Source organism: Protomyctophum bolini, assembly GCF_963924005.1.
Source record: "Protomyctophum bolini genome assembly, chromosome: 1".
NCBI lineage: Eukaryota > Metazoa > Chordata > Actinopteri > Myctophiformes > Myctophidae > Protomyctophum > Protomyctophum bolini.
This window is the reverse complement of record NC_137862.1, coordinates 53,573,527-53,587,568: the sequence shown is the minus strand read 5'-3', so window position 1 is coordinate 53,587,568 and position 14,042 is coordinate 53,573,527. Positions and strand designations below refer to the sequence as shown.

General features: G+C 41.7%; 1 protein-coding gene across 1 annotated transcript; it reads right to left on the bottom strand.

Annotated features, from left to right (window-relative positions):
• Nucleotides 1-2,889: 2,889 nt before the first annotated feature.
• Nucleotides 2,890-12,462, bottom strand: ccsapb (centriole, cilia and spindle-associated protein b). The gene is made up of 6 exons (XM_080761842.1): nt 12,442-12,462; nt 10,909-11,036; nt 10,255-10,565; nt 7,654-7,731; nt 6,121-6,353; nt 2,890-3,798 (listed from the first exon to the last, which is right to left on the bottom strand). The coding sequence occupies exons 2-6, from the start codon at nt 11,004-11,006 to the stop codon at nt 3,613-3,615; spliced, it is 906 nt and encodes a 301-aa protein (XP_080617968.1). The 5' UTR covers nt 11,007-11,036; nt 12,442-12,462; the 3' UTR covers nt 2,890-3,612.
• Between the last annotated feature and the right edge of the window lie 1,580 nt (nt 12,463-14,042).

Below are 14,042 nucleotides of genomic sequence, written 5' to 3'. Positions count from 1 at the left end.
TTTTGGAGAAAAATCGTCCGCAATCCTCCGCAACACGGCGCAATTTGGAGAAAAAACCTCCGCAATCCTCCGCAACACTCCGCAATTTTCTAATGTTTCTCATCCTCCGCAACACTCCGCAATTTTCTTTCTCCAAAAATTCATAAAACGATGGGCTATAACCCATCTTTTTTTTTTTTCAAACGCTCAAAAATGATGGGTTATAGCCCATCGTTTTTTGAATTTTTGAAAAAAATCCTCCGCAATCCGCACTTGGACATATTAGCCTGAAAAGGAATCTTTGAAAGGTGTGATAGTTTTAGAAATATAGTGCTTTTAAATTTGAGACTTTTAACATGGGGCTCAATGGCAGATTTTGGCACGTCAAAAAAACACTTTCACCTAGAAACTCCATTCACACCTTTTATTATTCAGTTTACTGTGGAGACACATGCTGGAACGTTTTACTTTGAAATGTTTTGTAGTTTGAGTTATTTAACTTAAACGCCCAATGCATTCTCAATGGCAATAGCACAAACTTTGGCATGCTACTAGTCCTATATACATACACAGTAGTTAAACAAGTTAAAAACATCAAAAATAATACATATCTCAGGAACAGAGACAGATTGGTGCAACCAGGTACATTTATTTAATAAAATGCTACAATACAGTAACAGTAGCATCATCACCCTGGCCAGTTCACACAAACATCAAACAGCACATAAATATCACACGCATCTTTCATTTTCATTCAAGTATTGTTTAGCACCAGCTTAACAAGATTATTGCACGCATGTTGCACGAACAAAATTGGAATGTGAAGTGAATTATGTAAAGTTATACATATATAGTACTTGCCCAAAATGTCTAGTCTATATGGTCCTGCGTACCCAGCTGATCCACTTAGTACTGGTATGTCACATTCTAAATTCAATATATGGGCTAGACTTGATGGTAGGACCAGCGGAGAAAACCTGCACCGCCAACCCTACGCTCGATGCTATGAAAACCAACCCTGATGCCGTCCCTATAAGGACAAGGAACTTTAAGTCCTATACCAGTTTTTTGGAGCGCTCAGATCTTTTCTTTCTCCCAGAATGTTTTAAATCGTAGCGGCGCGCTACGAGCTTGTAGGTCTGCTATTTTTTTTTAATCGAAGAGCGACTGACAGTCAGTTTAGAATCTGATCTCAGGTCAGAATGAAAACTGTCAGGATGTAGTCGAAGACATTTTTAGAATCTGATCTCAGGTCAGGTTAATAACGGCTCCCTTTAACGATGACTAGGCTATAGTAGGGGGTTGAGGTCAGGTGACTGACTCAATGCATAAATGACACCAAATGGAACCATTTGCACACTCTCAAGAGTTATGGTGGAGCTTTAAAAAAAATAAAAAAAAGTTCCTCCTCGGAAAGAAAGCCATCCCGAAGCGCCTCAACGGGGGGGGGGAGAAACGAGCGGCTCCCCTCAGAGGTGGTGGAGGAAGGAGCAGCGCGTGCCCCGAGATGAGAAATCGTCCGACGCTCCGACGGTGCTTCTTCCACTGCCACGGAGATGCCGGCCGGTCCTGCCGAAAAAGAGAGGCACGCAGGAAGGCCGAGCGGCCTCTTTCCCCCGCCCCCCGAGGACGTTCAGATTCAAGATACACGCGAGGAGGAGGCCTCCGTCGCCCCGGGCTGCAAAGCGCTGAAGGAGGTAAGGCGACGGGACAAAATCGTAGCTCCAGTGCCCCCTGAGTCCAGGACCCAAACGGGTGACCACCACCACCAGGGCCAAAGGGGGAAGGGTCGTTGCAGAAGCGGAGACCCTGGGGGTGTCGCCACCCAGAAGAAGCCCAGAAGACGAGGGACTCGAAGGAGGACGCCAAGACTTCAGGGCCTCTCCCGACGGACTCGTCCGAGATGCAGTTTCCAGGTATACAGGCAACAATGTCAGTATACCTATTTAGCAAATAAAATGTGTGGCTAGGGCAGTTTTCTTAAGGAAAAATGTATGTATTTGGATATAAATAAGTAAACGCAGTGATTCTCTGGAAAATAAATGGACCTTAATGTAATTAAACCCCTCTCTTTTTTCTTAAAATTGCTAAATACCACACACAAAAACGTAGTATCGATACAATTGATTATTTGCAGTGCAAAACGATTCGATACCGATGATATGCATTGCAAAACGATAGTCAATGTTTTCATTTCGACATACTTCGATTCTTGAAATCATAATTTGTCGATGCAGTTACTACATTGTTACACCCCTAATATTTGTCATATCTGTGCAATTTTTGATTCCGAAGTCTAAAAGGCAAACGGAAATACAAATTGTAACGTTCCGATGTCCAATGCATTTTTTTATCGTTAATCGCAATTACTTTCAAATGGAAATGTAATTTTTAGAGTTGCTGTCGGGAGGATACCGCATGACTCCATTTTTGATTTCGGCATAAATCAGTGCCATTGATAAACCATTGAACCAATGGAAAGTAGTAAAACGTGCTTTGGACAAAACCTCTGCTCGGAGCCTCTGACAGTGTGTGATAAACCGGTTTCCGTAAACGCTTCCAAATGTGATGGAACTAATTCAGATTCTTCAATGTTGTTCCTGGTCCCAAACCTATTTAACAGACGTATAAGTACGCAGAAGAGCGCCGATTGTCTAATGATGACGCAAAAAACTAGTTGACATGTTTACGGTGAATGTAAGAATATTTACCTTGTATTACATTATACTGTGCACACGCCACGGTATTAAATAGGAATCAACCTCTCACGTAACCAAAATCAGTAGCATAAAAACATTAAAGATGAACCGTTAAACAAATATAAAGTGATGTTAAGGTTATGGGAACGAACGCACCTCGAAGCATAATCACAAATACGGTTGTGATTTAACTACCCATTTAGGACTGAGGCCGAATGCTCTATATATACACTGTAGATAGCAACAAGAACCCCAAAAGAGGTTCCCGTCCTGAATGGGTCAAGGCCTTCTCCTCTCTATTCATTAACAAAGTAATAAAAGGATGGCTCTGTTACCTTAACAATATATTATTTATATTTGTTGGTCGCGTTTACTACAAAAACCTGCATTTCCCGTCAGTGCGTCGTGTCAGCAACTCTACATCTGACCTCAAACCCTTAGATCTCCATGTATGGAACTGACCTCATCAAACCCTGTACACTCAAGACAAGCTCCATATACTGTATATAGCCAATACAGAATTCATTCCATATGTTGATCTGACACCCATCCCAAAGCACCAGCACTCACCCAGCAGTCTCTGCCGTCACCCCGGGGGTGGATGTGTGTATACGTTCCAATTTTGGAGCTCTGGCTCATGGACTAAGAACCAAAAAGAACTGAACCGGTTCCCGTTGGGAACCAACCGGTGGAAAAAGGGGCCAGTGTGTGAGAGAGTGCCAAGGACCACAATGGAAACGAGCTGTAACCTTTTTTTGCGTTATCCTTTTGAAGTTTTGATAAATGGTGGGTCAGACATACGTTTGATTTCATGAACAATGAAGATATCAACCATGATTTTACATCCACCCTCGCCCCATTTTTTATCCTTTTTTTTTCTTTTTAGTGCACGGATTGCCGACTTTTCTTCAAAGATATCAATGTGTTTAATATCCTATCGGGAAGAAGACGAGAAGCATCTCATGTACTCGGTGAGCCAGGGGTTGAACTCCGGTTGAGACAGTATCGTTTTGGTCTTTGCCAGATCGGCAGATTTGCTTTTTCGGCGCTCGGCACGCTGAGCCTGGATCTGTCGCTCCACCTCTCGTCTGGTTTTGGCTCGGATCGCCGACTCATGGATCTGTCAAAGGAATGAGACAACACAATCACACACAGTTTTTAGATCTTAACAACTATCTGTCAAATGAGAAAGGAAAAAAAAAAAGAACGCACATCCTCCGTTTCTTGGTGCTGAGACAAACTGCAAACACAGAATCGTGAAAAACAAAGCAGGGGGAATTGATTAAAAAAAAAGATCCTCTGTAGGTTTATAAGAACCGATTGGCTGAAAATAGTATATGTATCACAAGATCAGAATGTACAGATTAGATATAGATTTGGTGTAGCAGGAAATAGTACAGATTTGTCCCTGGTGGACACAAGAACATAATATTGGAACAAAAACAGCACAGATGGCAATAGAATGACTTCTGGTCAAATAAAGAGACAAGGCTGACACAGAAAAACAGAGACATCACAGGGTGAGCTGGAGGCTGACTAGTGTGTGTTGAACTCGAACCAGATAACTGCAACTCTCCTGACTCCATCTCAGCTGGAGACGCGTATATCTTTTCTACGTCCGAGCATAGACATGGTAACGCCTCGCCTGCCTCTGATTGGCCTATACCGACACTTACCAGAGTTTCCTCCGAGGTGGAAGATACATGCTGTACAGTATAGGCTCTGCCGCGAGGTTACTCCGTGGAGGGAAATAAGTACGATATAATACAAGAGAATGACAGCACTCGCGACAGTAACTTTTGTAGAAGAGGCAAACTAATGTTGTTTTGGCCTGTTTATTTGTATACATGTAAACTTGAAACATTATTGTACTGTAAAAAGGTCTCTTTTCCCTTGATCTTTTTTAGTATAATAGTATTATGTGGTGTCTCGATGGCAGATTAATTAATTGATTACTAAATTATTATTATATTTTTCTGTTCTTTTTTTTCACCTAAACGTCATCAGTGATGTTCATCGCAATGCCATTTCAATGCCATTGGTCATGATATTTGCATATAAATACTCCCCCCAGAGGCTGAAATTCTTATTGTGAAAGATATCCCCCAAATGTAAATTATTAATTTATTATATTATTATATAATTATTTTTCATCAAACTTTATTTTTTTTAACATGTTTTTTGAATAGTAGTAAGGTTGAAATCTATTTTTTGCAAGTAGAAATGAATGTGGGTCTTAGAGGGTTAATCACGTTTCCAGTATCCAACCGGCAGGGAGAGCGTGCCTTGCCTGAGTTGTACTCACCACGAACATTCCTTTCTGAGATATTATATGCTATAAAGTTATCAAGTCCAGAGACTTGGTCCCGTGACGACGACCCGAGAGCACCATCGTGTGGGAGAAAGAGGAACTGAACATTTGCCTGTCTTTAACCCGCTCTGCATTGACATTACATGAAAGTGATTGATAAACTGCTGTTTTGTCGAATTGACTTCTGTGATTAAACGCCTTGGAATAGGCAAACGTCTTTCTGTCTCCTGGGTGTGTGTACCAGTCGCCACAATTAGTTTACTATAATTAGATTAATACACGATAATCAACACTAACACTTTATTTTAGAACACAGCCAAATCAAATCATAGTACATATGTGTTCAATCAATTATGCAAACGGCACAAACAATATAGTTTGCCTCTTCTACGTTACAAGTTACTGTCGTGTGTTGCCATTCTCTTGTACTTCCCACCACGGAGTACCCTTGCATCTCGGAGGAGACTTACTGCCTCAAAGTCGGTATAGTGACTTAATACAATGTCAGATACTTGAATACCAAATCCAGCTCAAGTTTGAGTTAGGCTTTTATTGCCTTTATTGAGAGTTACAGTGAAGACGGACAGGAAATAGGGAGGGAGAGAGAGAGAGAGAGAGAGAGAGAGAGAGAGAGAGAGGGGGAGAGACATGCAGCAAAGGGCGTCATGAACGGGACTCGTACAGGGCAGAGCCTAGATATATTGGCCTGAAAATAAGACTTACGGTAAGTATTTTTCCAATGGAAATGGGGTCGTATTATAATCAGGCACTAGACCATTTCCAACAAATGAGTCTTGAAAAATGGGGGTGGTCTTAAGGCCTATTCATAGTCTGGATTTTTGGTTGGTGAGGTGACCACCACGCCGGTGGTGAGCTGACCACCCGGAGCTGAAATAACGTTGAGCGGTGGTGAGTAAAAACAGAGAGAAGGGCTGGAGCAGTGGTTTGCTCTTCACCGCGGCTCGTGACGTCATGTTGTAGTTCGGTGGTCACCCCACCACCGAAAATCCAGACTATGTATGAGCCTTTATATTCGGCACACAGTACGCTATGTGGCATGCGCCTGGACCACTGGGGGCCGGCGGGGCGCCCCCAGGAGGTTTTTTGACCATCATTAAAGAGAACATTTACCTCCTTGGTGGAGGCCGCGGGGCGAACGTTGTGCGTTTTCCTGCCAGCCATCTCTGCCTGCTGCTCTCCTGAGCCGTACAGAGCGAACGGATGCCGGTTCTCTTTGGTGTCCTCTCTGCTGGGCTTCCGTAGCGGCGAGGCCAAGGCGGGCCTGACCCGCGAGGCGCCGAGGCACGATTGACGGGCTTTGGAGGCTTTCGCGTGCTGCACCTGAGAACCCACAGGTGGTTTGTCTGGGGAATGGGATTATAGCGAGAAGGATACAAGCCTCATTATAAACACACAACACAAGGAGATTTAACCACCTAAAAACCCTAAATACTTCTTTTACCAGGGTTCCCCCCAATTCCCCTCAAAAAACAGATCTACAGGCTCCGTTATGGAATGTATAGAATGCCAATCTGTTCAAAAACTGTTTCTGCAGTGTTGGGTCAGCTTAGCTACATGTAGCTTAAAACCCATTTTGGGCAGGAACACCTTTTGGTGTTTTAAACATCGTTGTAATTTAGCTATTGAGAAATAGCAGATCTACAAGTGGCGCGCCATGTACCAAAACATCCAATTGACACTATAGGCTGAACGAATGCAACGGCAGTAATTCTGCCCCAACACTGCAGCAAAAACAGCCGATCTACAATCATAAATGACACCTGACAAGTGTAGGCTGCATGACAATTAAATTAAATTGTGGAAAAAAGGGGGTAAAATAAATGGTTACTCAACAAAAATAAAAAAGTACTCGTATCGGCTACCAGAGTATCAAACAGCTGACCTTGCACTGTAATGCACTTTATTTTGTTTGCGTCTTGTACACTAGTAGTGTATATTTGTATTTAAGACAGAGTGCTCGGAGCACAATGAATTCCATTGGATTTATACATATCACAAATAAACCTGAACCTGAACCAACATTTTTAAAGCAGCCCAGTTTCCAACGGTTCGGAGTGTCCCGTGTCGAAATCTCATGCCTTTTTGTCCTCATCTGTACTGCAATTGCTGTACCTTACCTGTATTGATTTGTATGGTTATCATTTGTAGGCTTAGTCGTTTCTTTGCCATTCTGATATTTATTGCGTCGCAGTTAATTATTTATTGTCCTGCACCATTGTTTCAGCCCACCCTAGACTCTATTTCCATATGTATTGGTTCTACAAATGGCCTATATTTTTTTCTACTTCACTATGCTCTACAAACGTTGTACGTTAGCTTATGTCAGTAGATGTGGGGTGGGGGGTCATTTGACTACTCTGATTACCTTCATTGCAAAGACAGCTTGTCGACCTGTATATAAAACACGCCTACAGTACTTTGTTGTATACTCCTGCACACTGATGAAGACCCGGAGTGGTCGAAACGTTGATTTCTGATTTCCTAAAAAACTACTGGGAGCTTAAAGAACGGTGTGCGGACTTCCTACCTTCTTTCTGTTATGTATATTTTTCGTCCTGCACCCGTCAACATTTTTGAGATGCGCGTGCTTCCCGTTTGGATGTTCTCCCGTGTCGAAAAGCGTCACACATTATAATGACTTACCTGGAGGTTTACTACTTCCTCTACTGCTACTTCTTTTATGCTCTGCATTCTCAACTCCCGCTGCTGCACTCTGGCCACCTGAAGACAGCAAAACAAGAGAGGAGAACGTGATTTGGGCTGACAAGTATAGAGTACTAGAATGTCACTGTGCGTGTATGCCGTGTTCCCACAGCTGCCGTCTTTAAATGCACGGGACGACAAAGACCTGCTAGGATCATCATCACACTGAGCCCATTTTCATGTACCTGTCCCTGCACTGAAGCAACGACCATGTATAAAACATGCATAATAAATATATATTGTAGTTTAAAAAGACATAGGGCCCCATTTTCACCAGTGCTATACCCCTTATCCCTAAACTTCTTTGCCTTTTTTACTATATTGAAAAACATGTTTGAATAGTTCAAATAGCCAATGTAACTGTACAAGCTCACAACGTGTCGATGTAGATCGGCTAAGTTGAACAATTCTTTTACGTTTTCAAAAGTTTAGGGATAAAAGGGCATAGCATGGCAAAGATAGGGCCCACATAGCGTCTCATACAGCATTGACTGTTTGAGCACAGAGCAATATTAAAGACAAGGCGGTGATCCGAGCACTAAAAAAGTTAAAAATGAGGAGAGGGTGGATTTAAAAATAGATAGAAGTAAAAAGAAAAGCCAACTGGCTCCTTTTAACTTTTATAAATAAAAGTACTGTACATCTATTTTTATCCACCCTCTCATTTTTTACTCGTCTTGTCTTTAGTATTCCACACTGATCTTTGAAGCACCAGCCTAGCCTACTTTTCACTGTCATCTCCATCGTGCACCCGATTGATCTTCTTTTTGAGATGAGATGAGATGTACTTTATTATCCCCGCGGGGGAATTGATACGTTACAGCAGCATAATGTAAAATGTAAAAATAAACAACAGACAGACAGACAGAAAAACACATTGGACACAACAAGACCAAAGACTTCAGACACAGGACCATAAGCATTGGAGCGGGGGGGAAGTTCTTATGTGTTGTATAGTCTGATGGCGGTTGGCAGAAAGGACTAAAGGAGTGTCTATCGAAATTCCAACTAATGGCAAAAGACACGGCGAAGCTGCCTTTACCTAGGATGTGGAACTCTCTTCCTCTCCATATCAGACTGGCAACCTCAGTTGATGACTTTAAGAGGCGGCTACGCCGGCTAGTAAAAACCCATTACTATGACCTCGCTTTTAACTGATTCTGTTTCCTTCGTGATTCCTTATCTTTTAATGTTTTTTATTTCAACGAATTCTACTGACCAGATTTGAAGCCATTACCTTTGTGTTTACCCTTGTTCAATTTTTTGCATTTATGTGAATTTCTTTTTACTTTTATGTAAAGCATTTTGAACTACACTTGTGTCTGAAAGGTGCTCTATAAATAAAGATTATTATTATTATACCGCTCTGTGTTCATTTTCAGAGGGAAGGTGAGCCTACGACTAAAAAGGTGCTCACTTTGTCGCTTTGAAATAAAAATATATTTTCTTAGTCTCCATCTAAGGTCTTCTTTAAAAAAGGTGTGTAGAGTGAAAGTATTTTTCTGCCAGTTTTCATTTAGATTAAAAACTACAGTCAGCTACTGGTTAATGTAATTATATTAATCCTCATAGCGATAGCATAGTAAGCAAACAATCTTTCTTGAAGGCTAGTAGAAACTGAAAAAACAAGCAAGCTTTCGGTCTACTGACCTTCTTCAGGCGTCAGTAGACCGAAAGCTTGCTAAATTAATACATTGATTGTGTTCAGATCTGTGTGCGCGGAGCTTCCCTTTATTTTTCCTCATGTTCCCTTTGTGGCTCCAGCACCTCACTTGAGGTTTTTCAGCGGATGATTGCGGTGGTTCTTTTTACATTTGATTTTATTTTTTTATCAAATGATGAAGCCATTTACAGTAATATTTTGAATGCGTCAATTGATGTACATTTTATACCGCTAGTGTACTATTTACGTTGTAGCTGCACTTGAAAAATGATTAATGCTTTTACTTCTTCAATGGATCAATGCTTAGTGTTCTCAATAACATGATATGCCTATATGATTCTGAAATGGCCATTCTGCATGATGAGTAATTTTACTCTAGCTACTATTTTGATGCTAATACAAAGTATTTTAACCTGTGGTATTGCTACTTTTACTAGTGCAAAATCTGAGTACTTCTACCACAACTTGGCAATTCAAATTTGGTAATATAATACATAATTTAAAAAAAAGTTTATAAAAAATAAACTTTATTATAGCATTATAGATCTATATATTATGTTATACTTGAACTATTGAAAAATACTAAATAGCAGATCTACAAGCTCATAGCGTCTTTTAATATATATTCTTTCAGGGTCAACGTTCTTAAGTCAAATCTTTGCTTCTGGAGGGGTCCCTGGAACTACATATTTTGAGATGGGGGGGGGGGGTCCGTGGCCAATTACAGATAATTCTGAGGGTCCTTGACATGGAAAAGGTTGAGCACCACTGACATAGAAACATAGGGTTTTTCAGAAACCTGTATTTAGAAGACATTCTTTTAGAATCAGCCTCAGGTCTAAATGGGGTTTTTTATCTGTCTTTTTATGATCAGTTACCATTCACGGCAGAAGCATGGAGACCGGCACCACCATCCTCCTCCTCCTCCTCCTCCTCTTCCTCTGGAAGGCAGATCTTCGGTACCAGTACCGTCATGGTTCCAGCTGGACCTCCTCCACCACCAACACCACCACCACACTGGTTGTCCTCCTCCTGCTGCTCCCGTGCATCTGCCATTGTCCCATTGTCCTCATTCTCCCTCAGCGGGTCCACTTGGTTCCGTGTATGAGGAGGACTTTTATCCGAGTCCGTGTCGGAGCCGCTCCAGAACCAGGGGTGGTGCGAGTGTTCCAGCATTCTGCGGCTCAGCCTGTAGTACCAGCAGTGTGGCCAGATATTGTGAGAGAAATAAACAAGCAACCAGGTTTTATGAAAACAAGCCCAAAAGTAGATATATTAACTGGAATATATGTTTTAACTACACAAATCTTGTATGGGGTCCCCCCCAGCACAAAATATTTCCAGATTGTGTGTGAGAAACACCAATATAAAAAACACTAGGGGGAGGCATTACACTTTAAAAACAAGCCCAAAAACCCCCACATTAACAGACAACAAATACTGTCTTACAAGTAGCCTTGGATCGTTTTTTAAATCGATTTTACAAATATGATAGTTAGTCATTAACAAGTCAGACATGGATTAACACTGGCCTGTAGTGTAGCAGCTCCTCGTAGCATCGGCTGTACGTCTCCCACTTTGGATCTTTGAACTTCTTCATGTACTCCGTCCGAATCCTCCTGGTCACCATTGTTTTTACTCGACCGTAACGTGTCTTCTTCTTTATTGAAATAAAGAGATGTATTTTATACAGGTTATTTTAACGACAAAAGCAAAGCAAATCCGTTCACAACAACACAACACTTCCCCAAACAACCCCCACCCCGCAGGACAGACATTTAAACCAAAATCTCAGCCGAATTCAACCAATGGCGCGGCGAGGAGCCGAGCTGAGGACACGCCCCTCCGGCTGCGACAAAGCTGTTGTCGCCAGTGTCGCGGGCGGGAGGGGGGGGAGGGGGTTGCAGATTTACAAACTCACAACGCGTCGCGCTGCTATGCTTCGTGAGCTTGTAGATCTGCTATTTCGATAGATGCCATAGCCCAGAACGACTATCTTCTTAACTTTAATAAATGAGGGTTTTATGAAAGTAAACGATGCAGTTGCAGTAAGAAGAGATCTCGCAGATAACATTTATTAGATATTTTGTGCAGTTCTGTCTCTGTGATGTATGTTTTTAGAACGTAAATAACGTTTTCTATTTACGTAATATATTTTCTTAACTCTAGAAAATGAAGACGATGAATACACATTTAATGGTGATGTAGCCTATTCATCAACTAATTAATTTTATTATCTAAATGAATTATCTTAAATGTATCATATCTAGATTATAAATTGGCGTTTGAGCTGTAGCCTACTGTAGTAGGATTCAGGATGCAATGATGAGAAAAGCTTTATATTCATTACTAATCATTAGGCATTTTTTATTATATTTTTTGTACAAAAGAGCGCTGCCTAGCAACAAACTAGTAGCCTAATAATAGGACTACTACTACTAGTAGTACGCAATAGTAATTCCGGGCTATGGGATCTAGAAGCCTTCTCCTTTTGAGGACTGGGGAACGTGGGGATGAACGGCTCAACTCAATTCACGTTGCATATTGCAGTTCCGGTATAAACAAGATACGGAAACGTTGTGTGCGTGCATGTGTGTGTGGGTGCAAATGACCGGATACAGTAGGTGGGGTCTAGACAGGATCTGAGCACTGAGCAGTAAACAGAAGCCAGGCTAAGCCTGAGTGGCGCGAGGTGACTTCTCCGTGTTATGTTGGCAGGTTGACAGCTGACTGACTGACGCAGGAACGATTGGGTTTATTCTGCCTTCCACACATTTTCTAACATAGGAGACATTTTATTTACTTTACTTTATGTTAAAATTGTACTGCAATAAACGAACAAATCAGGTTTAACCATTGTAGAAGCTGGTAATATACTCAAATGAATGTTTGTTTCCTTTATGTTTATTTACAGAGGTCCTCAATCTAACTCGCGTTGACGAATTTATTTTTGGCAGTTGCAAGAAATGTCAACAGAAATTCGGATAGCCTTAGCCGAGGTTGAAACGATGTTCATCATTAAGGTGCAGTAGGCTAGTAGTACAGGCTACGATAATAATACTTACACGTTACACCAGCTCGGAAGTAAACGGCGTCTGACTTCTTAGCTCCGCCCGCTTAATGACGTAGGCGCCAGGCGGCAGTATATTTTAAAAAGCCCAACACACCCTCAACAGGTGGCCTGCACAGACAGAGGTCTAGAGATGCGAGGAATGCCGCTCTCGATGCATCTCTTAAATAATTTAAAAATCAGACTACTATATTAACAGAAGGCAGATTTTATTATGTGCTTTACAATGAAACAATCTGGCTGAGAGGTGTAGGGGGCCACCACAGATCCCATGATACCCACATCGAGAACCACTGATGTAGGCCTACAGTAGATCACACAGCCTATATTCACTTGTTGCTTCCATTAATTTATCTAAATATTCTTTCAAGGATATCCCAATTGCCTAATAGCCTGGTATAGGCCGCCCTATACTGTTAATGTTAGTGTTATAGGTTCTCATAATCTTCAAGTATAGGAGCACAGGCATATATTTGCCAATAATATAGGCTATAATTAGATTGATCAGTTGCTTTAATGTCTGGGAGAAAATGAGTATGGGCCTATTTTTGTGACAAGGTTGCATGCTGCGTGCAATCATAAAGTTCAATTGCATGTGATGTTGTTTTCATATTCAAAGATAGGGTCTATATAGGGCCTACTGTACCCAAGCTGCCTCTCAACATGGTCTACGTCCAATTGAGGCTATTTCGTGAATTTAGTGGTGTATACCAGAGGTTCCCAGCCCACTGGTACTAGTACCGCTGCTTGAGCCCCCTCTGGTGGTACACAGAGTAATAAGTAAGTAGCCTTGCCGAGCCATGAGGCCCATAGCCAGGGCAGGAGCCTATCTCCTGTTTCTGTAGCGTGAGGCAGCTTGATGTACAAGTACACCCCCTCGACATGGCGCTAGTATGTCGCAGGGACTTACCCCCAATCCAACCCTTGATACCGAGTGTCAAGCAGGGAGGCATTGGGTCCCATTTTTACAGTCTTTGGTATGACCCGGCCTGGGATTGAACCCAAACCTCCCAGTCTCAGGGCGGACACTCTAACCACAAGGCCACTGAGCTGGTGTATACCTGTACACAGAGTAGTCGCCCAAAAAAGGAGAAAAAAGACAAAAGTGGAATGAAATATTGATATTACTACAGGTAGTTCTTCTGACCAAGCTATATGGGTTGAAATATAGGCTCTCCAGCCGTGCTGAAATGAGCACGACAGCACACCTAAGCGTTAATAGAAGTTTTATTTTAGAGAATAGAAGAGTTTTGTCAGAGCGAGCAGCATTATTGGCTTAGGAATGGAACAAATAGGGCAGGTATATACCAGTACACTCCTGTATTTTAACATCAGTTATTATGGTGGTATAGGCCTACTTGGAGAGTCAAATATTTTCTGAGGTGTGTTGTAGTATGATATGATCTGATATGATCTGATTGCCCATGCTGTGTAATTGTATGTGAATATACAATGTATAGATATGTATTGTGTACTGCCTGAACTGTAACATACTTTATATAGTTAGACGTCATTAGGACATGAGGATCCAAAAGCTATATATGTTCTGTATGTATGTAATACATTTTGTGAACGTCTTAGCGTGATACTGTCTGG

What these genes read in the sequence shown, in the direction of transcription:
- ccsapb (XM_080761842.1), bottom strand. Translation starts at nt 11,006, where the DNA reads ATGGTGACCAGGAGGATTCGGACGGAGTACATGAAGAAGTTCAAAGAT. An exon ending in GAGGAGCTGCTACACTACAG is followed by an intron (nt 10,566 to 10,908) that starts GCCAGTGTTAAT and finishes CTGGTACTACAG; the next exon opens with GCTGAGCCGCAGAATGCTGG. An exon ending in CCGCGGCCTCCACCAAGGAG is followed by an intron (nt 3,799 to 6,120) that starts GTAAATGTTCTC and finishes TTCCTTTGACAG; the next exon opens with ATCCATGAGTCGGCGATCCG.